Here is a 24,997-nt window from a genome sequence, read left to right as displayed (position 1 = left end):
TCTTTCTCTCCCCCCCACCCCTAGGCCCCTCCACAGCATCACAAGGATGGTTCCTCCTTCCAGTACCACTACCCCATCCCCTCTACTCAGCTGTGCGCTGAAGTCAGGGCCACCAGGTGAGTGACCTCCCCCCCTCCTCCCACCCCCTGGAGTCCTGAGGCCAGAACGACCTCAGTGTCCTCATTTGCAGTCCAGCCACAGCTGTGGAGCTCATGGGCCTAGTCTCTATTTTTCCAAGAGCGCTCTGTTCCAGAGCTCGCCCCCTCCACCACACCCCCCGCCCCCTTGACCTGGGCTTCTGCTCTCTCCAGGATCACTAAAGAGCTTCTGGCCTGGGCCTGTCAGGTGCTGACGGAGCAGGAGCCAGCCGAGGCCTAACCTGATGGGTGTGCACTCCCAAATTGGGCTGGAGACAGGGGTGAGGACCTGCCCTGTCTCATTCCTATTTTCTCCCCTCCCCGCAGTCAGGGGGCTCGTCCCAGGGCAGACAGTTTAGTTTTTTAATAAAATAATCTCATGCGGCATTGGTGTCAGAGGTCAGGGGTCAGGGCTCTCTGCTCTTCGGTTGGTGCCGGTGAGCAGAGGACTGGTGGGGGGAGGCTCTAGCCCAGAAGGCAGCTCTCCGGCTGGGGCCGTCCCGCCCGCGGGGGCATCTGGCTCCTCGGGCCCCGGCCGGCGGTGCTCCGGGTCCCGGGCTGAACCTGGGAGGGATAAGGGAGCAGCTGGGGTAAGGGGAGCCCTCGCCCTGAGGGAGCAACCCTTAGCTGGACCTTGGGTTCCAGCCCCAGCATTTGGCATTGCCCCGCCCCCTGCCCCCTGCCATCCCACTGCACCCTGCCATCCCACCGTCTTACCCAGACCCAACGAGGGGGAAGCTGCAGGTGAGACCTCAGCTCGGGGTCGACGTTTGAGGACAGGTGAGCGCTGGAGCCGCATGGGCACCTGACTCTCTGTAATGAGAAATGAGGCTGCAGCAAGGGCCAGAAGAGGGCCAGGGGAGCGCAGCTGGGGGTGGGGGCCGGGACTGGCCTCCCTCGGGCCCGCAGGGAGGATCGGTGCGGGGAAGAGAGGCACCAGCTCACCGTCCGGCACCGTCCCATAGGCCGGTGTCTGGAACTGCTCCTCGTGCACGGACACGGCTCGCCGGGCGGCTGGAGCCCTTCCCCAGATGTGGGGCGTCAGGCGATTGTCTGCGGGGGGAACAGAGATGTGAGCCCTTCCTAGTCCAGTCCATTGCCTCCCACCTCCTGCGAGGCCCTGGGGTCAGATCTGCGTGGAACAGGGGCAAGTGGCAGGCGGCGGTGGGGGCAGAGGGAAACCATGCTAGTATGGGTGACTCCCCCCAGCCCACAGGCACATCCCTGCCCCTCTACCTGTGCCTTTTCCACTATACCTTCACTCCAGGCCTCTGGGCCCAACTGCCGGGGGGGCCTTGTGTCCCCGGCGTTGCTGGTCCTGCGAGCGGGGGAGCCCCGAGCCAGGCTGGGATGGAGGGGACTAGGCTCTGGCTGCAGCAGAGCAGGGCAGCGAGCAGGGGAGGGAGTCCGAGAGGGTGATGCGGCCCGTTCCCAGCCCCTCCCCCGGAGCTCTGCGTTCAGCTGCTGCCCCAGCGCCTTCCAGCCCCCCTGACCGGCCCCCCGGCTCCCTGGGCCCAGGCGGCATGACGGGTCTGCAAAGAAGGGAGGTTAGCAGGGGAGGAGTGGGTTAGCAGGGGGAGTACAGCAGAAGTACTCCCCAAATTCCCACACCCGATTTCCCTGTTCCTGAGGTATTCCTCAGGCCCCCACACCCCGACCCAAACCCCCTCCAGCCTGTACCTGCAGAGACTGAGTGGGTGCGGGACTTGAGCAAGAGGGGCGGGGACTCGGTCGAGCTGTCCATGATGTCACCTAGAAGACCTTGGAGCTAAGCAGCCCAGCTCACTAGCCTCTACCCTCCTCCCAATCTTGACCTGTGACTCCTTCCCCATTCTAGGGCCAGATAGAACGGTCCCTGCCCATCTGGTTTCCCCTCTCCCTCCACTGCCAACTCACCAGGCCTGACCCCTGCGGCTAAAGCCGGGGGGTGGGGGGGGCTGGGGAGAGTCATTGGTAGGTCTCCCTGCACTGCTAGCTTCTTGGTTCGGATCTCCCCCCACCTCCACCCCACCCCAGACCCCACTCACCATCAGAGCCAGCCTTCTTGATCTCCCCATCTTTGCACTGTGGGAGAGTGAGGAGTAGTAGGTGGGAGGACAAGGCCGTAAGCACTATATTATTGGGTCAGACCAATGCTCATTCTAACACAGGATCCTTGGAGGAACTATGGGATGGTCGCCCTCCTTGACATGAACACTCAAGGGAAGGAAGGGAGGGAGAGAAGGAGGGACCATCCAACATCCCAAAATATCCCTCCGGTAACTCATGGATCACTGGTTCATGAACTGATCTGAGCCTCTCTCGAACCTGCTGCCATTTTTCAGGACCATCTCTGACCATTCACCCGAGAGGATCGGTTCCCCGCCCCCGGACCCGCATCCGACCCTGACCCTTCCCCCAGACGCCCTGCTCCCCGCTCCCCTCACCTGCTTCCTTTTGGCCTCGGCCCCACTTCGGCCCACTCCAATACGCTGGAGCATCACCTGCACCCGCTGCTCAAACGAGGGGGGCAGCTCCGTATCCCCCCGCTCCAGGGGCCGCCGCTGTAGGGGAAATGGGGATCGTAGTAGGGAAGGGGATCCGGTCCTGGGAGCCTCCTCCCACCCACGGCTTAGCTTGGATCTAAGCGATCCTGGGGTGGCCTTCCTCTTTCTCCCCCCCATCAATTGTCCTTGCCTTGTGTTGTCACATGAGGGGACGTGAAAGGTTAGAGAGAGGTAGTTTTGTCTTCTCCAACCCCCCCCCGATTGGAAGGCGGGCTGCGGAGGGGTGGGGGTCGCGTGCTGCCTCTAGCAGCTGCCCTCTCCCCACACATAATGGGGCATGAAAGAGTTGGGCCGCTCCTTCTGGGGCTGAGGGAGGGGCCGAGGGGAGAAGCAGGGGAACGAGGCGGAGAAGTGGGGGGCGCGGGTGGGGGGGGGGGTCTCACCTTGTCTGGCCGCACCCCTAATGCCTCCTCCTCGTCCCCAGGCAGCAGGATCAGGGATTGGGCTTTGCCATCACGGGCATAGCGGGGCCGACTCCGACGGGCAGGGTCAGGGGTGCCGCTGGGCCCTCCCTCAGAGCCCCCCACCTCATCCCCACGGCCGGGCCGGCTGGGCGGCCGGAGCAGGTCAGTGAGCGTGGCCTTGCGGCCCCGGGCAGCCCCAGGGCTCCCTTCTGGCTCGGCCCGGCTGCTCCCACCCCGCGCTGACCGAGGCTTCCTGAAGGCGAACAAGGTCCCCAGCTTCTTCCGAAGCGTGCGGCCACTCGGGGACGGGCCAGTGTGGTCCGGGGGCGCGCCCAAGGTGGACAGGCTGTGGGGGGACATGCCCGGGAGCTCCATTGGGGGGGCCCACAGCCCCTGCTCGCCCACCCCGGCCTGTGTCCCATGCCCCCCGCCGGTAGCCAGTCCCAGCAGGTGGGGGACAGCCCCCACTTCGACCCTCCCTCCCCACGTGGGGCCATTTGGGCCAGAGAGCAGGAGAGCAGGGACGGAGCTCTCCCCGGGGGGCCTGGGGCACTTAGAGCTCCTCCAGCACCCCCACACCCCAGTCCCTCCCCCCCCCAGCCAGTCACCAACCCACTCACTTGCCCCCCCCCCACCCTGTCACTCACAGCCGCTCCCGCTGTATCACCCTCCGGGAGAAGAACTCCTCCACACCCTCATCCACCCGTGTGCTTGCCCCATTCTCCTCGGGGACAGCCGGGGGCACCTGGGAGTAAATGGAAACCTTCCTGGGATCTGAGCCTCTGGCCAAGGACAGCTTCCTCAGCCGGTGGACCGCAGCTTCCCCTGGCTGGCCCTGGTTCGGCCTTAGGAAGTGCCAACTGCTCCAGCCCGGGCCTGGGAAGAGGGGATGTCCAAGGGGCCAATCCCCGATGTTTCCTGAAGCCTCGGGGGCGGGGGGGAAGGGACTGGCTTCCCTGGATCTGGCCAGCAAGGCTGGGCGCCGGGGGGGTGGGGTGGGGGGTCAGGAGGTGATCCTGGGAAGATGAGAAGAAACACATCCATACACCTACGGACACTCACACGCATGCAGTCCCAGACGCGCGCCCGTGCACACACGCGGACACGCACACGCGGTTATCCACACTCTTCCCCCTCATCCGAGGGAATCTGCCTGTGAAGTTCCCTGCGGTCTCTGTCTCCTCCTCCCCTCCTCCCCTCATGCTGCGTCAGACTCCCGGCATCTCCTCCAACCCCCTCCACCACGACTTCCTTCCTGCAGTGCCCAGCTGACAGTCTTCCTCCAGCTGCCCCGAAGGGCCATCCTGGGCAGACCCAACTGGCTACAGGCACCGCCCACCCCCAACCACTCCACACCAACCCTGCATGTACTCTGAAGGAAGAATCATCCTAGGGCAGGAGCAGCAGAGGAGAAGGCGCACACCCCCTCTCCCCGGCAAGGACCAGAGTGCCTAAAGAAGACAGCTGGTCTGAGCTGGAAAGGGATGAGAGGGAGTGCTCCTGGGAATCGGTGGATTAGACTCGGGTAGTTCTCTGAAGCCGAAGGGGAAATTGGATTTGGAGTTCAGAGTGAAAATGGGAGGTTGGGGGGGGTGACTGGGAAGAAGCAGATGCCGTCGGGGAGGGGCTCACGGCAGAAAACCTGGGGAAGATCCACAGCCAGAGGAAACCTGTCTCCACCTCACCCCCAGGACCGGGTCTGGGGAGTGCGGAATGGACGTTCCCTGTCTGGGGTTTTGTCTCATCTTCCCACAGCTCCAACCCTCTCAACTACCCCGAGACAAGCCACTCTGTAGCTAGAGAGGGTCCTAGCTGGTGGGTACTTCTCCCCCCAACCCATTCCACCTCCAGTTTGCAGAGCTATGCTCACACCCCTGCCACTCCCACCTTGCAGAGTTCTCCCCTCTCCCCAGAGCTCTGCAACAGCTATCTGGGGTTGGGTTGAGGCCCAGGAATGGGCAGCCTGGGGTCGCCAGGGGCCTGCTTCAGAGAAGTCAGCCAACTGAGGGGTGGATGGGGGAACAGGACTTCTGCTTCCCTTCCTGCCTCAGCCCCTGGGTTCCTTGGCGGGCTGCTTTCTGGAGCTTCTGCCTCAAGCTTGACCCTCTTCCCCCGGCCACCACTTCCCTCCAACCCCCCAACACAATCACACACACATCACATTCTACCATGGGGCCAAGGTTACAAGGAGAGTGGAACTTCCTGGGTTCAGTTTTCCTGCCCTTGGGCCAAGGTGCCCCCAGCAAGCAGGTAGGGTGAGCATGGGAAGGAGTTCGAGACGGAAGCTGCTTCTAGTGTCCTCTCCATTCCCTCCACTCCCCCCTGGCCAACCACCATCACCCTGGGCTGTAACTGCCTCCATCTACCCCTGTACAAGACCCCGGGCAGCTGGGTCTTGTATTCAAGTCCTACTGCAGATATCCAGGGCATATGAGCATAGCCCGCCCCCCAGGTGCTCACAAAGACTTTCTCATGATCCCACCGCTTCCCTCCACTCTTGAGAGCTCCTGCTAGGGGACCAGTTTCAGGTGTTCCGAAGCGGCCCCTCCATTTCCTGAGCCCCCTCGGCCATTCCCCCCTGGGAAACGGGAAAGCTGTCCAGGAAAACTCCTGGTGCCTTGGCCAGTCCCAGCCCCAGCAGCATCTCCCTCGGGACCTCGGCTCCCTCGCCCAGTTCGCTCCCCCACCCAACTCTCTTCCCGGTACCCGGCTGCAGTTCTCCATCTGGAGAAGGGGCAGGGGCTGGGCATGGGGCTGGGAGGGGCCTGGTCTGTCCCCGAAAGATTCAGCCGAGGGCACTAGAAGCCAGTGGGTCCCGGCCCAGCAGGGGAGCAATGAAGCCAGCATTTTCAATACTGCCTATTCGAGGGGAGAGGGAACTAGGACACAATCTTCAGGGCCAACCACCGAGGATATGCAGCTATGGGTGCACGCACCGCGCGCACACAGACACATGCATGTGGACATTTAGACACACCCAGAGACCCAGACATACACACACACACACACACACACAAACACAGACACATAATAATAATAAGAATAATAATCTTTTTTTAATGCTTACTACATGTGTCAAGCACTGTACACACATACACACACACAAACACAGACACATATAATAATAATGAGAATAATAAGCTTTCTTTAATGCTTACTACATGTGTCAAGCACTGTACCAAGCACTGAGGTAGATACCATACACCCACTAACACAGATAGACAGCACACATACCACCCCCAACTGAGAAGCGGCAAAGATGCACCCAAAGGCCGAGAAATCTGCACTTGTACAGCTACACTCTAGGACACGTTCAGGCAGAGATGCAGCCACGCAGACGCATAAATAAAGGCACACAGGCGGACACAATCACATACGGCAGACTCGCATAGGCGCACGCTGATAGATACGAAGTTCCAGAATATAACATATACAAGCAACGTACACACAGGCAGATAAAGGTAGGCACGGGCTGAGAATGCCGAAGAGCCGCACACAGACCTTCATACATGCACGCACACACACGCACCTGCCCGCACTCCCCTCCCCGAACTTTGCTCCCCCACGACAGAGCCACCACGGGTCCCCACCATCCCCCCAGCCCGTTGCCAAGGCAACGCTGAGCCCGGCTGCACCCCGCCACCCCCATCCCCAAGGGTTCGGGGATGCTGCAAGGAACTGGGAGGTGGGAGGGCTCGAGGATACTCACATGGAAGCGGCCGGGCGGCTGCCGGTGCTGGCGGCGAGGTCTGGGCCTGGCCCGGGTCGGGTGGTCCAGGACCGGGCCCGGGGCCGGCAAGTCCATAGGGGGCTGCCGAGCTGCGGGGCTGCCGGCGGCGGAGACGGGGCCGGGGCTGGTGGGGGCCGGGGGAGGGCGGGATCTGCCGGGGGAGCAGCTGACTGACAGCCCCGCCGGCTGCCCGCCCGCCGGCTCCGCATCTTCCTCCGGAGCCAACGCCGGCTCCAGCTCCTCCGACGGACCTGCGGGAAGGGAGGGGGGAGAGCAGGCTGAACGGGAGGGGGGGGGGGGGTGAAGCCAAGCCCCGCCCCACCCAGGCGCCCCCTCCCTCTTCTCCCTCTCTTCCCCACCCAGTGACATTTGCCATGTGTTCTAGGCGGAGGAGCCGATCAGTTATCCCTCCATCTCCTTTTCTTCCTTCCCCCCATCCCGTCTCCTTCCCAGTCTTCCTCCCCGCCCCCCCAACACACACCCCTCAGCCCCTAACTTCTTCCCCTGTCAGCCTCCCCACCAATCAATCGTTTTTATTGAGCGCTTACCGTGTGCAGAGCACTGTACTAAGCACTTGGGAAGTACAGGTTGGCAACATATAGAGACAGGCCCTACCCAACAGTGGGCTCGCAGCCTAAAAACTTCCCTCTAATTTTCCCTCCAGCCCCTGTTCTAGTGCCTGAGGAATTGGGGAGCAGTCCTGGCCTGGGGAAAGGGGGATTTGTAGGGGGAGGGAGGGAGGATTCCCGTGGGGGAGGGCAGACCTGACCTGGGACTAAACCCAGCCACCCACTCCAAGGCAAGGTGGTGGTTGCCGGGGAACAAAGCAGGAGGCAGAGGACTGAGAAAGATGCGGAGAGGAGGTGAAGCACCCATTCTATTCAGAATGTGACTTCGAAGCAGTGGTCTCAGTCTCTCTCTCTCTCTCTCTCACACATGCACCCACACTCCTCCCTCCAAACTCCCACTCTGCTCTGAGCAGGTGGCACTTCGTGGGACAGATGCAGTTAGTGGCCAGGCTACCCCACTCCAGTCCCTTGCCATGGTAGGGTGTTGGTTGCTCCCTGGTGGGCAACTGGGACAGGGGAAGAGGGAGGACAAGAATCAGGCCCTGCCTGATCTGTAGACATGCACGGCTTGCTTGGGAACCAGGAATCCTGGAGAGAATGGATTCCGGCTTGGTGGCCAGTATACCCTCCTAAGATCAAGGTTAGAGGCAAGGCTGCATGCAGATGGCATTCCTTAGTCATTCCCTCCTGAGAGCAGCCCCTGGCAGCAGAGCACACTACCTCTCTGGCCTTCTCTAAACAGTGCCCACCCCAGACGAAACGAAGGGAGGAGGTGGGAGTCAGAGGGCTGCCCAGACCTCCAGGGCAGTGCCAGCAGCCTGAGAGAACTGTTTCCTTCTGCTTCCCTCCTTGAGGGAAGGAAAAGATGAGGAGAGTGAAGTGGGTTGGGGCCACCTGGGGCGAGGTGTTTTCCTCCTAAGTGCTGGAGTATTACGGGAGCCGCTGGGGTGGAATCCGGAGCGGGATCTGGGGTGTGAGGCACCACACCATCCTAACCCAGCCCCTGACCTGTCCGACCTTTCCTGCTCTGGATACAAACAGGGCAGAGAGCTCATCCAGGCTGGGAAAATGGCCTTCCTTACATTGGACGGCGGGAGCAGGCCGGATGCTTCGGCTGTGTTTGTTCCTCCTCCACTGGGCGACTTTGTCCTGGTGAGATGAGGAGGGAACAGTGGCTCAGTCCACACGACCAAGCATGGTTCCCCTCCACCTCCACTGGGCCACTGGGGCCCGAGGCATATTGGGATGCCCAAGCTATCTGGTGGGGTTTGCACTTCGGAATTCAGCGGGGGGAGGTTTCAAGAATCCTAAATGCTGAATTTGAGGTATATGATAAATCTGGGCAGGAGACCGGAAAGTTTAGTGATACAAGCTCAGAAGAAGATGCTCCTTAGAAATTCCAGGAATACTGGAATTCTATGCTTAGAATTGAGGCGGGGGACTGAGAATTTTTCAAATCTTACTTAAGTGAGATGGCTGGGAGGCAGGAGCTCAGGGCGGCAGGGGCTTGGTTGCCCTGGATCCCACCCTCCAGCCTTCTTCTTCTACCCTAGAGGGCAGGAGGGGGATCTTGGGGTAGGAGGAGCCACCCAGCTCCCACTCCTGGTCTCCTGCCCCTTCTGCTTCCCACCCCCAAAGACAACACTCACCTCCTCCCCTGCCAAGCTCCTCTCAGCCCCTTCCTGTGGGGCTCGACACTTCTTAGCCGTAAGCTCATCTTCAGGGCCATCCGGCAGGAGAGGAGAAGGGGGCAGTTCCGGTGTGAGCTGGGACAGGCTCTCCACCTGAAATGGTTGGCAGAATCACACTGTGACAGAGATGGGACCCAGGGCAGGGCCAGACAGGGGAGGTGCAGGGGTCCAGGCTGCACCCCTCCCCTAGATATCCCCTGACTTCCTGCCCCTGCTAGGAAGGGGCTGAGATGGGGGGGGACGGTGGGAAGTGCCTTGGAGCTCAGGACAGAGGTCAGGGACCTAACCACCAGAGCCCACCCTGTAGGTATCTGCCCTCTCCCCTCCACCTCTCCGGTTTTCTTCATCTCTCCCAGCCTGGCTTACCAGCCCACTTTGCGCCGCACTCAAGTCCTCCACCACTTCATCAATGATGCGCTCAGCCACCGCTGCAGTGACTGACAGTTTGATTTCACTGTGGTGAGGGGGCGGACAAGGAGAAAAGAAGGGAGCGGTCAGATTCCAGTCAAGAGGGACAGGGACCCCCGGAACCACCTCTCCACATGCAACTACACCCCCTTCCCCAGCTGCACACCCCCAGTCACCCCCATCTGAATATCCCACCCACACTCACAGCAATACCCACCCTCCTTCCCTTTTAATTCCGCCTCTGCCACTTGTCAGCTGTGTGACTTTGGGCAAGTCACTTCACATCTCTGAGCCTCAGTTACCTCATCTGTAAAATGGGGATTAAGGCTGTGATCCCCACATGGAACAACCTGATTACCTTGTATCTACCCCAGTGCTTAGAACAGTGCTTGGCACATAGTAAGCGCTTAACAAATACCGTCATTATCATTATGATTGTTATTATCCTCTCTTGTCCCCTTACAGCCCCTCTGGTTCTTTTTCGGTTCATTTTTTTTTGAAACAGCTGTTGCGGCTGCTTCCGCCTCTGCTGTTCCCCTTTGCAGTCCGTAGCTCCCTCCTTCAGGGGCCAGGCAGGGAAGGGAGGCAGTCAGAGCAAAGAGAAGAGAGGGCTGCCAAAGGGGCTGCTGACTTGGACCTTCTCCTCTGCTCACCTCCTCTGTCACCCACCCTCCCCACAACCTGCCCTGGTCCAACCCTGGCCCCCTGGATTGGCAGCCCCTGGAAATGGGTTGGGAGGAGGAGGCGGGCTGTGGTCCACAAGCCGTAGAGGGGACCGAGAGCGATGAAGTAAATAATAATAATGATGATAACTGTGGTATTTGTTAAGCGCTTACTATGGGCCAGGTACTATACTAAGTGCTGGGGTGGATGCAAGCAAATTGGGTTGGACGCAGTCCCTCTTCTTCATGAGACTCACAGGCTTAATCCCCGTTTTACAGGTGAGGTAACTGAGGCACAGAAAAGTGAAGTGACTTGCCCAAGGTCACACAGCAGACAAATGGCGGAGCCGGGATTAGAACCCATGACATTCTGACCCCCAGGACTGTGCTCTATCCACTATGCCATGCAGCTTCCCAGAGAGATAGATGTGACAAAGATGTGTTTTGGGAGGGCTGGGAGGGGAAGAAAGAGAGAACCGTGGCCTAGTGGAAAAATCATGGCCCGGGAGTCAGAGGACCTGGGTTCTAACCTCAGATTTGACCGCTCTATTCACCCCTCCCTCAGCCCCATAGCACTTATGTACATATCCATAATTTATTTATATTAATGTCTGTCTCCCCCTCTAGACTGTAAGCTTGATCTGTGCAGGGAATGTGTCTACCAACACTGTTACATTATGCTCTTCCAAGCACTTAGTACAGTGCTCTGCACACAGTAAGCACTCAATAAATACCACTCCTGGCTCCTCCACTTGTCTATTGTGTGACCCTGGGCAAGTCCCTTAACTTCCCTGTGTCTCAGTTGCCTCATCTGTAAAGTGGGAATTGAGGCTGTGATCCTCAAGTGGGACATGGACTGTGTCCCATCTTGCATCTACCCCAGCACTTAGTACAGTGCCTGGCACATTGTAAGCACTTAAATACCATTAAAAAAAAAAAAGCCAGGAGGCAGGGAGGTCTGGATTAGGCAGATATGTGGCCTTGGTTCAGGAACCAATCCCCCATTTATAACATGGTTCCTTTGAGATCATTTTCACCTTCCAGGGACTGCCTGTATTTCCAAAACAGTTTCTCTGGGCTCCCATTATAGACTGAAATACGTCTCCTGTAGTGTACGTCTCACCTTCCTGCAAAACCCCGTGGTAAGGAAAACTCACACTGTAGTACTGACCCTGTATCTGACACAACCATCTCTTCTGACGTCATGCCACACTGTGTTTGAATAGGGCGGGGTGTCGGAAGACTGGTCCCTAATTCTCAAACAGCACTTTTCGCATAGGGACCATCTCTATATGTTGCCGATTTGTACTTCCCAAGTGCTTAGTACAGTGCTCTGCACACAGTAAGCGCTCAATAAATACGACTGAATGAATGAATGAATGCATGCATGAATGAACAGTGAAAACACGCAGTGTGGCAGAGCTGAGTCTACTCCAAGAGGCAGCATAGCCTAGTGCAAAGAGCCCGGGATTGAGAGTCAGGAGGCTTGGGTTCTAGGCTCAGCTCTGTGATCTCAGCCAAGTCACTTAACTTCTCCTTGCCTCAGCTTCCCCATTGGTCAAATGGGGGATAAAATACCTTCCCCACCTCTTGCCCTGTGAGCTCCATGTGGGACAGGGATTGTCTCGAATCTGATTATCTTTACCCTGTGCTCAGCGCAGTGCTGGGCACATAACCCTTTATAAATAACACCATTATTACTGGTGTGGAGGGAAGGGCACAGGATCAGACTAAAATGGGCCACAGACTCGATTTGTTTTCCAATCTATGGGACACAAGGGGAGAACGTGATGCCTGGTTCTGGGAAAGACCTGTCAAAGCTTAGCTTCCCTCTTTGAGGTACTGATTTTACAGGAGTAAACTCCCAGGACCCTCTCTGCTCTCCAGGTACAATTCCATGATCCAATGGATGGAGGGGACTTCTTCTTCGGGACAACCCCTTCCCCCTTGCTCCCCACCAGCCCCACGACCAATTCCAAGAAGCAGGGGGCAGGGTCTGCCCATATTTAGAAAAGGGAGACAAATCCCTGACCCTGGGAGAGTTCCCAGGATGCAGAGGTGGAACATAGGAAAGAAACTAAAGCCTGCTTCCCATAGGAAGGAGAGGTTCAGGAGCAACCTTCCGTCCCGAACCAGCCCGCCCCTGTCCACCCACTTAAGCTTGTTGAAGACATCGGTGAGCAGCTGCTCTAGTAGAAGGCTGAGTCGCAGGTGGTCCTGCCGGCTGACTTGGCTGGAGATGGCACTGCCCAGTTGTTCCCGCCGGCCCGGTCGCTGCAGCACCCATGGGCATAGGCTTTGGGTGGTGTCCAGCGTGGCCTGCACAAAGGTCTGTGAACACAGCGACATGGAGATGTGAGGGCAAGGGAACTGGGGAAATTGTTGGTGTGGAGAGCACAGAGAGAAACAATTGACAGGGGAGGGACAGACAGATATCTAAGACTATGGGGACGAGGGAAGGTGAAAAGGCCAAGGTGGGGTGGACCATCCCAACTGTATTGTGTACATACAAAGATCGACCTTTGTTGGGGGGGCATATTTGCTGCTTTCAACAGCTGGCATCACTGGCTCTTAATTCCCACAACCCTCTTGAAGATTCAGCTCAAAGAGCCGTTCCTTTCCGGGTTGCAGCCTGCCAGGTTGGTCGGTCTACCTCCGTCGGCTCCCTCCAACGTGGGGCCGTCCGAGGCTGCACTTTGGCACTCTACTATCTTGTAAACCTACCCGTTGTCTCCCCTCGCTTTCAGTCATCCCATTTCAGCTCACCGAAAAGGAGCTGTTGGAGAATCCTCCTCACATGGCCCTAACCCCAGAGAAGCAGCATTGGAGTAAGCAAAGCTTTAGCGCTAGTAGACTGATTTCTCCATACACAAATCCAGTGAGATGCCACTGTTTAGATAATGGGTACATCAAGGATGTCTGCCTTTTATGTGGTAGTAGAAGATGGGGCTGGTGATCCCAAGATGATGCTTGACCCGTTCACAGTGTAATGGTAGGTCATGGCTGCTTAGCTGGGTCAGCCCCTGTGGGCTTTCTTTCGATACTGGGGTACCCCTACCAGCCCAAGCACAGCCACCTCCGATGACAGAGGGACAGAGAATGCTGCCAAAGATACCCCTTAGGGACAGGGGCTGGGAGACACAGAGAGAGGGACCTGGGAGATGGCTGTCAGTGGTGCCCTCAGTTCCTGCCCTGAACCTCGGTTGCTGGCAGAAGTCTTTGAGCTGGCAGGGGATGTTGTCGGGGGCAAGAAGGTATCTCCGTACCCGAATAGAAGGGAAGAAAAAGGTCTCACCTGGATTTCCTGGTGACAGGCCTGGCCCACCTCTTCCAGGAGGCCCTCCAGTTTCTGCTGCAGTCGGCTGTTGTGGTATGGGGCGTTCCCAGCTTCATACAGAACAGGCAGAATCTGGAGAGTCCCAGGGAGGGAGAGAGGGAGGAAGAGGGTAGTAAGAAATAATGGGGAAGGGATTGGAAGAACGCCCTGGTGTCCTCCCCCTCACAGACCCCCAGCTCAGGCCCAAATGCCACAAGCTGGGTAATGTCTCTCTCCCCATCTTAGGCTATTAGCTCGTTGTGAGCAGGGAACGTGCCTACCAACTTCGGTTGTATTGTATTCTCCCAATCGCTTAATGCATTGCTCTGCATACAGAAAGTGCTCAATAGATATCATTGATGATGATGATGAAGATGGGGCCTGGGGGGTGGGTGAGTGGGGACAGAGGACACTCCCAGAGGTTCAGTGTGTCAGGTGAATTCCCTCCCCTTTTGGGCCACCTTGGGCTAGTGTGGCAGTGAGGGGCCAGTACAACCTGCTTGTGTGCCCAAAGATCACACATCCACTAAAATCCCTTTGAGCACTCTGGGTCTACAAATCTCATCAGTCCACAGGGTGACCCACCCATTCCCAACTCCCACCTCCCCAGAAAGTGAGGTTTGGCCCCACTGGGACTGGTCCATCCCTCCCCTCCTCACCGGTCCCCCGCAACTGGCTCAAGGCCAGGCTGGGTCAGGCCTGACCCTGGCATTTCTATACATGCAGGGTCTCTAGCAGTGACCCCCACGTGTGACAGCAGAGGGGAATGTGGGCAGACTCACACTGATGGAGAAGTTGGCATCCCGGATGGCATCTTCGGCCTGGAGCAGGGCAGCCTCAGCCTGACTGCCCGGGCAGCAACCCAGCAGTTCCATGTGCTCCTGCACTGTCACGCACATCTCGTTCACCATCTGGGGTAGGGGAAGAGGAGAGGGGAGAGAGGGCACAGGCAGCTGCTCACTTGGCCTCCTGCCCCTCCTTCCCAGCCTGGATGCCGGGGTCAAATAATAATAACAATAATAATGATAATCGCTTAACAGATGCCATAATAATAATTATTATTGTGGCATTTGTTAAGCACTTACTATGTGCTAAGCACTGGGGGAGATACAAGGTAATCAGGTTGGATACAGTCCCTGTCCCACATGGGGCTCACAGTCACTATCTCCATTTTACAAATGAGGTAACTGAGGCCCAGAGAAGTTAAGTGACTTGCCCAAGGTCACACAGCAGACTGGCTCAGTGGAAAGAGCCCGGGTAATCCCTGCTCCGCCACTTGTCAGCTGTGTGACTTTGGGCAAGTCATTTGACTTCTCTGTGCCTCAGTTACCTCATCTGTAAAATGGGGATTAAGACTGGGCCCCATGTGGGACAACCTGAGACCTTGCATCTACCCCAGCACTTAGAACAGTGCTTGCACATAGTAAGCACTTAACAAATACCGTTATCATTATTATTATTATTAAGTGGCAGAGGGGGGATTAGAACCCATGACCTCTGACTCCCAAGCCAGTGCTCTTGCCACTAGGCCACCACTGAGGCCTCCAGCCTGGCTCAAAGACCATCAGGGAGCAGACCCCAAAACCAGCCTGGACCCTGAGGGCGTGCCCTCACACAGCATCCTTTCCTCTCCAGGCCTCTCCTCACGCCCAACTCCTTCATGAAAGCTTCCCTGGCCTCTTCCTCCCCGCCAGCCATTCCCACCTCAACTTCCTGCCCTCCTCTCCCTCAGCCCCTCCCGAGTGCCCTTCCCTCCATTCTCCCCTTCCCCCCACCTCCTCCTCCTCCTCTCTTTCCCCCAGTCACCCCTTTTCCCCATCCTTCTCCAGGCACGGGCTCTCTGCCCCAACCCTCTTTCCTACCGGCTCAAGCACAGAGGCTGTGCCCCCATACCCTGCTTGTCCTAGAGGGTTCTTCAACTGAGTTGCTCTATCTCTCTGCCCCCAGGGGTTTGGGAGGGGAGCCGGGGGGAGGGAAAGGCTGACCTGCTCAGAGGAGCTAGTGACTATGCCCTGCTGGAGGCGGAAGGCATGGTCAGGCAATGCCCGGCGTGTGTGGTTGTTTCTCAGGAGACAGGCCTGGATCTGTGGGCGACAGGGACACGTGGGGTGAAGAGACAAGCAGGGGGAAGGGAGGAGGGGACACGGAGGCCAGGGGGGCAGGGCCAAGTCAGGGCCAGGACCGACTAGGGGGACGGCGAGGGTGGACCAGCTGGGCTCCAGCTCTGGAGCAAGTGGGTTGGCTCAGGGTTTCAGGTAGGCCCAGGCTCCCTTGTCCCGGCCCCCCTACCCCAGGCGTTACCTGGTGCACAGCCTCAGTTGTCCGTTCCGGGCAGCTGCGATAGGCCTGGGCTACATCACTCAGAGGCAGGGGCATGGCCTTCAGCGTGTAGTTCCTGGGGAGAGCACAGGGGGTAGTGGCTCCAGAGGCCTGAACGGTCTTCCAGGTTCTTCGCCTAGCCCTGTGTCTGCTGCCCCAGGCTAGGTCTCCCCCATCCCCATTCCTCTTGCCCACTGCCCAGTCGCCCCCTTTCTCCGGACCTCCCAACTCCTCCCTGCCTCCATTCCCCCACCCCCACATTTGCACCCAGTAGATGCTCAACAAATACCAGGGAACACATTGCAACCCCACCCGCCTCTCCCAGCTGCCCCTTCAGCCCCTTCTTTGAGATGCGGATGGGGTCGCCAGCAGCATGTGAAGAAGGGACAGAGGAGACTGATAGGGTGGGGAAAAGGCTGAGGACATTGGAGACTTCTCCCCTCCTTCCAGAAGGGAAAGCTGAGGTCTGGAAACAGAAGGGCCCTGCCCAAGTCTCAATGTGCCTGAGCAGAGACCCTCGTGTCCTGAACCTGGGAGGGAGGCTGGGAGGGCTTTGAACAACTGGGGAGCAGTGAAGGGGCAGGGAGCAGGGGCCAAACCTCTCCAGGGCATAGGCAACATCCAGAAAGCCTTGGGCAGTCGTGTTGTTCCGATCCCAGATCACTGTCCTGAGGGGGGACACAGACGGAGACACAGCGAGACAGAGGTGCAGCGACAGGGAGAGAGACGGTGATGGATCAATCAGAAACCGGAATCAGCCGGTTCAGCAGGCCCTCACACTCATACCAACCCATCCCTGTCCCCATTCTTTTCTCCTCTGGATTCCCACCCCTCTCTTCCCTCCCCTTCCCTCCACCCACCTGAGTCGGGTGTTTATCTGCAGCGCCTTGGCCAGTGCTCTGGCACCCGGGTCGCCCATGGCGTTGCCGCTGATGTCCAGAGTGGTTAGACTGGTATTGCTTCCCAGTGCATTCAGCAGGACGTGGGTACCCAGCTTCAGCCGGGACTCAGCTACTGACAGGGACTGCAGGGGCTAAGGTTGGGGGGTGGGGAGGAACAAGGCATCAAGCAGCAGACTATATAACCACCCCCAGCACTGGGCATTCCACAGTTAGACACAAGGCTGAGGTCCAACTTGTATCCCTGGGGTCCTAGCCCGCAGTGTGTTTCTTTCCCTCTGTCCCCCACAATCCTCCCAGCCCTCAACTCACACAGTCATCGTCTTGGGTCAGTTGGACAATGCGGTGCAGAACATCATCCAGGGACTCTCTAGGGAGAGAGGAGGAGGAGAAGGAAGAGGAGAGTAGCTGGAGGGGGGGTCGACCAGCAGCCCAGTGACCCCTCCATGCCCTCCCCCCTTTTCCAGCATCCTCATCCTAGCGGGCCCCTCCCACAGGTGAAGGAGAATCCAAGGGCTCCTGGGTCTCCCCGATTTCAGGGAGGGGATGGTGGAGGGATGAAGAGAGGGAGGTTGAGCCGCGATGTGGGTAGGGGGAAAGCAGGGTACTCACTTGGACTTGATGTTGAAGTTTCTCCCCAGGGAGACGTGCCGGATCGACTTGCTCCGCCCAATGGCCAGCACCAAGGTTACCATGTCCGAGTCAAACCCTGGGGCCCCTGGCTGGTCAGCTTGGCCAGAGAGCCCCCTGCCCAGGCCAGCCAGCCAGCCCCCTCTCTGGGCCAGTCCCTCCCCTGGCCAGACTGCCCAAGCAGGGTTGGAGTGTGGGGCTGGCTGGAGGGTGGGACCTGGACCGGCCCCAGGGCCCAGACTGGGCATCATGAGAGAAGACTGAGGAGTGAGTCAGGGACCTTCCCGGAAGCAGCCCGAGGGGCTTCAGTGGAGCCAGGGCAAGAACTCGGGCATTCCGCTTCCCCTACCGACTGGGAGGGTAGAGTCGGAGGGGTCCTTCTTCCAGAACCCGGTAACAGGAAGTGGGGCCGGGGGGCGTAGAGCCCCGTGTTTGCATGGTTCTGGGCGGCCCCCTATCTCCCATGCGGGGGAGATAAGGGAAGAGGGCTGGGCCCCCTCAGCCAGAGGGGCTCACCATTGTCTGAAAGTTCCAGGGTGGTCACTGAGTTGGCATCAAAAATCAGGTCCTGGATCACCTGGGCTCCAGCCGAGCGGAGCTGCGGGGCAGGAGTAAGGCTGGGTAAAGCCAGGGCTGTGCCAGGGGTGACCCAGATGGTGAGGGTGAAGGCAGAGAGGTGATTCATTGATTGGAGGGATGCTGGAAGGGGATTAGGAGAAGGGGAGGCAGTGTCTCAAGTCCCAGGCTGCCCTGGACTCTTCGAGGGCAGCCACCCACATGCCTACTATATTTGAGCTTGGGACACCAAGAATCTTCCCCCAGCTCAACCCCTGCAATGGGCTGGGGTACCATGGGCCACCTCCAGTCTGCAAAGCGGAGGGGCTGGAGTCCTGGTTTCCAGCCTCAGTCAGGCTGGGAGGGGCTGGAAGCTGGGTCTCACGCACCTCACAGGAGGTCAGGTCCAGGTGAACATCGCTGATCTGAGTGTTGAAGGCCAGGCCCTGAAGCACAGCCCTGGGGTTTGGAGGAGAAGAGGGGAGGGGAGGGGAGGGGAGAGCATGGGAAAAGGAGAGAAAACAGAGAAAGGAGCAAATGGCTTTCCACAGGAAGGACAGGCCCAGTTGTCCCACCCTGCTTAATCTATCCTCCTCTCCCAACCGCTGCTGCCACCCCTGTATCACCCAAATCCCCCCTACCACCTAAACCTCTCTTCTTGTCTCTCTCCTCGGCTGCCTTGCCCCCAGGGAGAGTAGCCACCAACCTGAGTGCTTCAGGCGGCAACTTGGTACCAGCCAGGCCCACGTGGTGTAACCCCCCCGCCAGGCTGAAGAAGATCTGAAGGGCAGCAGGGGCCACCCGGCTCCGCCTGGGGGAGAGCAGGGAGCAGCTCGTTGGGGGCAGGTGAGAGTGAAGGGGGGGGGCGGGGGGAAGTGCAGGGGGCATCAGTTGTGTGTGGGGGGCCGAGAACAGCAATCTGGGATGGGACAAGATCAGGTCCCAGGTCAGAAAAAAATCTACTTCTTTTCCATTCCAAAGGATATAAGGTCTTTTCTCCAGCACCTCTCCCCACCCCTGTCTACCCTAGTCACTTTCTCTTCTTGGGAGATTGGGGGGCTCAGCCACACTGGACCCCACTTCTTTTCCCCACCCCTCACCCCCACTCTGTTGGTCTCCCAGGGTCTCCCCCCGACCCCCACCTGTGTTCAGGGGATGGAGAGGTCAGGGGTCAGGGGAGGTCAGGGAATTGGGCATTCACACTCACGTGTGGGAGAAGACATTTCTTGAAGCATCCAGGTGGCTGAGACTGGTGCAGTAGCCACGGGACAGTGCACCGAAGAGCTTGTGGGGTGGGGGAGTGATGAGATGGGGGTGAGATGGGGGTGATGAGGTTACCCCCTCCTGACCCTGGGGCAGCACAGCCACGGATAGGGGTCTCAGACAGTTGTCCCACCTCCCAGAAGCTATGAGAAAGGGGCTGGAGGATATAATGGGAGACCATCATGTGGACTATCTGGGGTGGGGGGAGGAGGGGAATAGAGATGAAGGAAGGCGATCTAGTGAGGCGTATTTGGAAGGATGTATCTGGGTTAGATTTAGCTGGGAGGGGGCTGCCAGGCCTGGACTTGGGAGTTCCCTGGGGTGGCAGGCCCAGATCCAGGGCTGTCTGGCCCCAGAAGACCCCTCCCAGGAACGGCCCAACACTCACCGTGTCCAGAGCGCAGTCGGTCCCGGAGAGGTTGAGGTGAGTCACAGCATTGGGACGGCTCAGGAAGCAGTGCAGGCTCTTTGGGGGTTTGAGGAGGGGGTGGAGAGCTGCCCTGACACTTTCCCACCATGGGGATCCTAGACCCACCCTCATTCCTCCCTCTCCCAAGACTGGACACACCCTGCCCAGGCCCCACCTCCCTCAACCGGGTCTCGCTCTTCACTTCTGCTTGGACCCCAGGACATCACTCACCCCAGAATCCTCGGTGCTCAATGCCCCTGGGTTGCCTGAGAGGTCAAGGTGGCCCAGGGAGGAGGCAAAAGCAGGATTGGTGAGCAGGGCCTGGCACAGTGCATTCATTCCTGTGGGGCACCGGTGGGTAGAGGGAAGAAGAGAGTCAGTTTAATGGTGAGTCCCAACCCTTTCCTAGCTGGGTTCCCTGCTCTATTCTGTGCTGTGCATCTGTCCACTGAGGGAGAGAAGAAGTGAGGGAGGGAGGGAGGGTCAGGGGAGTCTGAATTGGAGCAGGGAGATTGGGGCTCGGGCCCAAGGCCTTGACTGCAGTAGAAAGGTCAGAGGAGGGGAGGTGGCTGCCTCCTAATGCCTCATTCACAAAACACTTCATGGATCCCCAACCTCCCTGCTCACCCAACCCCATCCCCGGCTCCCCTTCCGGTGCCCAGCACCCCCCACCTCTGGTGCTCATCCCAGTCCGAGACAGGTTGAGGGTGGTCAGAGCCCCTGGCCGCTTCTCCAGGTACCGACTCAGTGCAGCCACCCCTGTGGGCAGAGGGGAATAGTTGGGAAGGGACAGGGAGCCCTCCCCACTCCGCCCTCTCTTTTTTTTTTTATGGTATTTGTTATGTGCTCACTACGTGCCAGGCACTGTATTAAGCATTGTAGTAGATACAAGCAAATCAGGTTGGACACAGTCCCTATCCCACATAGGGCTTACAGTCATCATCATTATTGTTATTATTATTGTAAAAATCTCCATTTTACAGATGAGGTAACTGAGGCACAGAGAAGTTAAGTGACCTCCATCACCCAGCAGACAAGTGGCAGAGTCAGAATTAGAAGGACCTAGGTTAGAAGCTAGGTCCTTCTGACCCCCGGGCCCATGCTCTTTCCACTAGGCAACACTGCTTCCTTGATTTGAGCCTCTAGAAGTGTCTTCCCGACACGGTATGGAACAGAAGCAGGGCATCTGGGTCCAGCACAGAGGGTTTCGGGATGTTGAGGAGGGCAAGGGTGGGGAGTGGGACCAGGGGTCCTGGCAGAGGAATCGCGGGAGGAGAATTTGGGGTGGGGAGAGTTTCTTAGGTCTAGAGTCACACCTCTGTCCTCCAGCAGGTTCCCAGCCAGGCTGAGGGAGCTGAGGGCTGAGCGGGGATGTTCGGCCAGGGACTGGGCCAGGCGTTGCGCAAAGTCTCTGCAAAGACCACCAGCACTCAGACCTCCAGTTGGACATCCAGACGCTCAGACCCCCCAGACGTATGGACACCCAGAGGCCCAGGCTCCTGGACATCCGGGGTCCTTGAATACACAGGCCTCTGGATATTGGCCCCCTGTCACCCTCACCCTCTCAGGCCACAGTTCTCCAGCACCAGCTCCTCCAGCCGAACCGATTTACTCAGCATGTGTAGCATCTGCTCCGAGATCTCCAGGCTCTAGGAGAGAGGGCAGCCCATGGCTAAGCTGAGACCTGGCTCCCTGTCTCCTCCAACATTTTCCTCTTTCCTCCAGCCTCCTTCTGACCCCCTAGCTGCTCGCCTGTGGATTATTTTAGCCCCAGTGCTTAGTAGAGTGCTTTGCAGACAGTAGGTGCTTAATACATACTATTACAACCCTGCCCCCTTCTCGCCACACTCACCAGTTTGAAGTCCTTGCAGGAGAGGCGGTTGAACCATGGGTTGTAGGACAGGGCTGCCACACTGAGGGCCATGTCCCTATGTGGGCAGGAGGAGATAGGAGGGGAGACAGGGTGGCAGTCACTATCCAACTCCAGCTGGGACCCCTAGTTCACACCCTACCTCTGGCCTGGAACATCCTTCCTCCTCTAATCTGACAGATAACCACTCTCCCCTGCTTCAAAGCCTTATTGGGGGCACATCTCCTCCAAGAGGCCTTCCCAGGCTAAACCCCACTTTTCCTCATCTCCCACTCCCTTCTGCCTCACCCTGACTTGCTCCGTTTGCTTTTCCCCCCTCCCAGCCCCAAAGCACATTTGTACATATCTGTAATTTTATTTTATTCCTTTGCTCTCCCCTCTCCAAGCCCCACAGCACTTATGTACATATCTGTAATTTTATTTGTATTGATGTCTGTCTCTCCCCCACTCTAGACTGTGAGCTCATTGTGGACAGGGAATGTCACTGTTTATTGTTATATTGTACTTTCCCAAGTGCTTAGTACAGTGCTCTGCACACAGTAAGTGCTCAATAAATATGATTGAATGAATGAAAGACCTTCCTGAACTTAGTTGGGGGCAGGATTCAGATGGACCCATCAATCCCATCTCTCACCCCCTGCTCTGTACTGGGGCAGAGAGGGCAGGGTGCAAACTGAGGCACAGGAGGATGGGTTGAGCTGGAGTCCTTGGGCCTGAACTCCCTCCCTGACCCTCCAGACCTGCTGTCTCCTCCCCCACCCCGTGCCCACCCAATTTCTCTCTCTCTCTCTCTCTCTCTCACACACACACACACACACACACACACACTCTCACCGACTGTGCAAGTGGCTAAAGTCCCGCAGTCGGAAGTGCCGACAATCCTGGCTGTGGTAGATGTTGTCCACGTCCTGGGCCAAGCAAGCAAGAATGTGGAAATCCGGGTCACCACCTGCCTGATCCTGACTCCTTCTCCCCCAGGGGCCAAACTTCCCCACCACAGTCTGACCCACTTTCTCCCACTGGGTCATTCCTCATGCCCATTCCCAATCAACCCCCACCCCCCAGGTCAACCGACCCCAATCTCTCCACGGTCAGCCACCCTCTGACCTCCTAAGGTGTGATAAAAGAATAGTTGCAGACACTGCTCTCTTTCTCTCTCACACACAGAGTGGGATGATGGGAGAAGGCACTGGGGGCAGGTGAGTAAAAGCTCCTGAGATTGCCACCCCAACTGTGAGATGGATGCTCCCAATACAGGTGCTTTCCCCCAACAATGACCTCTCCCCCTCAACCTGCCCCTTCAGGCCTGCCAGCCCAGCCCAGCTCACCCACTGGATTTCCTCCCGGAAAGGGAACCCATTGTAATCGCACAGAGCGGCGTACGTCTCCGAGAATCCACCTGGAGGATGGACCAGTTCATAGAGGGAGAGAGTCAGAGGGAGAGAGATGGGAATAGAGACAGTTATACTTGGGACCTGAGAAGGCACCGGCAGATTTGGCCAAACTGGGCCCACTTCCTAACCCACCTTCCCCTCCCTCCCTCCTCCTCCCTCTCTCTCCTCTCCCGCCCTCTCTGCCTACTGCCCCGAGTTCCCTCCCTGGGCCTCTCCTCCTCTCAGATCACCTCATCCCGGGAGACACAGAAGAGGCAGCTGTGGCTCAAGCCCCTGCTTTTACTCCAGAGCCAGCCCCCACCCTCTGGCTCCCAGTCCCTTGCCCCCTCCCTCACCACACGGCCCCCGCCCGCCGGGCTCCTTCTCCTCCCGGGCGCCACTCCGCTGCTCCAGCCGGGCCAACAAGGCCGGAGGGGACATCTTGAACAGCTTCCTGGGAGAGGGTTAGCAGGGGGAGGAGCTGGGGTGTCAGAGACCCGCTCCCCTCCTCCCCCCACCCCAAGGGCAGTACTCCCGTCCACCCTGTGCAGGACTCACAGTCACAGTCAAAAGGAAGACAACTTGCTAGCCCCTGGCCTGAGGTCCCACTCTGGGTCTATGCCCAGGGCCGCCACTCTTGAGCTAGCTGAAGCTCAGGGCCTTGGGACAGGGCTCGGTAGGGGCCCAGGAAGAAGCTTCCCCCTGCACCCCCCCGCCCCCGAAATAGGGGTCCAGCCACTCACCCCAGGGAGGACTCTGGAAAGACTTTCTTGATGGCAGTGGCGATATGCAGGGCAGCCTGCTCCAGTACTCCAGGTCCAGGCAGCCGCAGGCTCAGCACCAGTGGCTCTGTTTCGATGGTCAGCTGTGAGGGGGAGACAGGATGGACCCCCTCCCCAGTTCTTTCAGGACCTGTCCTCCATTTCCCGAGGGCTCGTGGGGTGGAGCCTGGGGGAGGGATGGAATTCAGGGTGCCTCTGTTGGAAGCAACGTTGAATCAGGGAGGGGAGGAGGATGGCGGGCCGTTCTGGATCAGGGAATTTCTCAGAGCAGGGTGGGGAGGGAGGAGGAGCAGCTACAGAAACTTACCTGGGGGGGTGTCTCCCGCAGTCCAATCTCTCGCACCTCGAGGTAACTGAACGTGGTGTCTACCTGCAATAGCCCACCCCTACCCCTGGATCAACCCCTGGCTAAGCTCAGGAGAAGGGGGTCGGGGACAGGGGGCCTGGGGTGGCTGGAGTGGGAAAAGGGTAGCATCGGGGCAGGGGGCTCTGGGAACTCACCCGCACCGGGAGGGCAGAGAGAAGCAGATAGGCTCTCCAAGGCAGTAGTGCCTGCAGGGAAACAGCATGGCCCCAGGGTCATGGGATTAGACATTAGTCAGAATTCAGGCTGAGGTCAGGCACCGGAAAATATACTGGGTTAGGTTTTTTGTAGGGACTGCTGGGGAAGAGACGTGTGTCCCCCCACCCTCTGTCCCCCCTCCCCGCCTCCGCCCATGCGCACGCCCCTCCACCCCACCCCCCAACTCCATACCAGGACACGCTCTTCAGCCTGAACTTTCCCCTGCAGCTGCACGGCCGTCAGCAGCCCCACCTCCTTGGGCCACAGGAACCTGGTGATGGCATCTGTGGGACCGCCACACAGCCACCTAGTCATCCTGGAGGCCGAGATTGGCCCAAGACCCAGGGTTTGGAGCCCAGCAACCAGATCCTGAAGCCCAGAACGTGGAGGCTCAAGCTCAGAATCCGCAGCTCTACCCACTCTGTGCCGGAAAGCCCGAGTCAGGGGAAACTCTGAGGGTGAGCTCCATGTCCTCTGCCCTGATTAGCAGCCCAAACCGAGGGGCTGTGGGGGCACTGGGGGAAGTCTGGAGGACTGGGGCTCAGGGAGAGAGGAAGCAGCAGAGTCCCCAGATAGGGCCAGAGAGAAACTGGGTCCTTGGGGGCATTTTGTGAAAGGGAGAATAGTGGGATCCCTATGTCTCTCATAGTGGCCTTCCTGCCCAGCAACCTCAGTCCCCTGGTCCAGCACTGGAATTGAAGCAGCTTCCCTGGAAGGACACAGGAACCCTGGGCAGGTAGGTGGACAGGCAGGGCCCCAGTGCCGGATGGGGGGGCCCTGTTCTGGGAGGGAGCCAGAGAGGGAAGGGGTACCCAAAGGGGACCAGACTGACCTTGTAACTCATAGGAGATCCCCTCGGTTAGGTGGGCCAT

At 58.6% G+C, this 24,997-nt stretch overlaps 2 protein-coding genes across 2 annotated transcripts in view; one reads left to right on the top strand and one right to left on the bottom strand.

Annotated features, from left to right (window-relative positions):
- ACD (ACD shelterin complex subunit and telomerase recruitment factor) overlaps nucleotides 1–524 on the top strand; it is a 6,164-nt gene extending 5,640 nt beyond the window's left edge. The window contains exons 12-13 of the mRNA XM_038772681.1: nucleotides 25–116; nucleotides 312–524. Of these exons, the coding sequence (XP_038628609.1) occupies nucleotides 25–116; nucleotides 312–378 (159 nt within the window). The 3' untranslated portion in view covers nucleotides 379–524. The remainder of the gene's footprint in view (nucleotides 1–24; nucleotides 117–311) is intronic.
- Nucleotides 487–24,997, bottom strand: CARMIL2 (capping protein regulator and myosin 1 linker 2). Its single transcript, XM_038772680.1, has 40 exons — nucleotides 24,958–24,997; nucleotides 24,318–24,409; nucleotides 24,065–24,115; nucleotides 23,871–23,933; nucleotides 23,525–23,646; nucleotides 23,138–23,235; nucleotides 22,737–22,807; nucleotides 22,243–22,316; nucleotides 21,391–21,466; nucleotides 21,099–21,187; nucleotides 20,855–20,949; nucleotides 20,211–20,297; nucleotides 19,770–19,879; nucleotides 19,518–19,595; nucleotides 19,074–19,150; nucleotides 18,573–18,677; nucleotides 18,256–18,325; nucleotides 17,828–17,909; nucleotides 17,294–17,390; nucleotides 16,994–17,051; nucleotides 16,643–16,815; nucleotides 16,382–16,450; nucleotides 15,765–15,858; nucleotides 15,449–15,547; nucleotides 14,246–14,374; nucleotides 13,443–13,556; nucleotides 12,303–12,478; nucleotides 9,444–9,531; nucleotides 9,036–9,170; nucleotides 8,469–8,535; nucleotides 6,797–7,068; nucleotides 3,735–3,832; nucleotides 3,067–3,433; nucleotides 2,564–2,680; nucleotides 2,165–2,201; nucleotides 1,818–1,889; nucleotides 1,394–1,669; nucleotides 1,083–1,190; nucleotides 855–950; nucleotides 487–701 (listed from the first exon to the last, which is right to left on the bottom strand). Exons 1-40 carry the CDS (start codon nucleotides 24,995–24,997, stop codon nucleotides 538–540), a joined length of 4,386 nt encoding a protein of 1,461 aa, XP_038628608.1. The 3' UTR covers nucleotides 487–537.

This window comes from Tachyglossus aculeatus, chromosome X1 (genome assembly GCF_015852505.1).
Source record: "Tachyglossus aculeatus isolate mTacAcu1 chromosome X1, mTacAcu1.pri, whole genome shotgun sequence".
Lineage (NCBI taxonomy): Eukaryota > Metazoa > Chordata > Mammalia > Monotremata > Tachyglossidae > Tachyglossus > Tachyglossus aculeatus.
Note: the sequence above shows the minus strand (reverse complement) of the source record. Positions and strands in the feature narration are given on the sequence as shown.

Coding starts and splice junctions, on each gene's coding strand:
- CARMIL2 (XM_038772680.1), bottom strand. CDS start 24,997: ATGGCCCACCTAACCGAGGGGATCTCCTATGAGTTACAAG. Junction 24,410..24,957: donor GATCTCCTATGAGTTACAAG/GTCAGTCTGGTC, acceptor GCGGTCCCACAG/ATGCCATCACCAGGTTCCTG. Junction 3,833..6,796: donor AGCCGCCCGGCCGCTTCCAT/GTGAGTATCCTC, acceptor ATTTACTCCCAG/GTGCCCCCGGCTGTCCCCGA.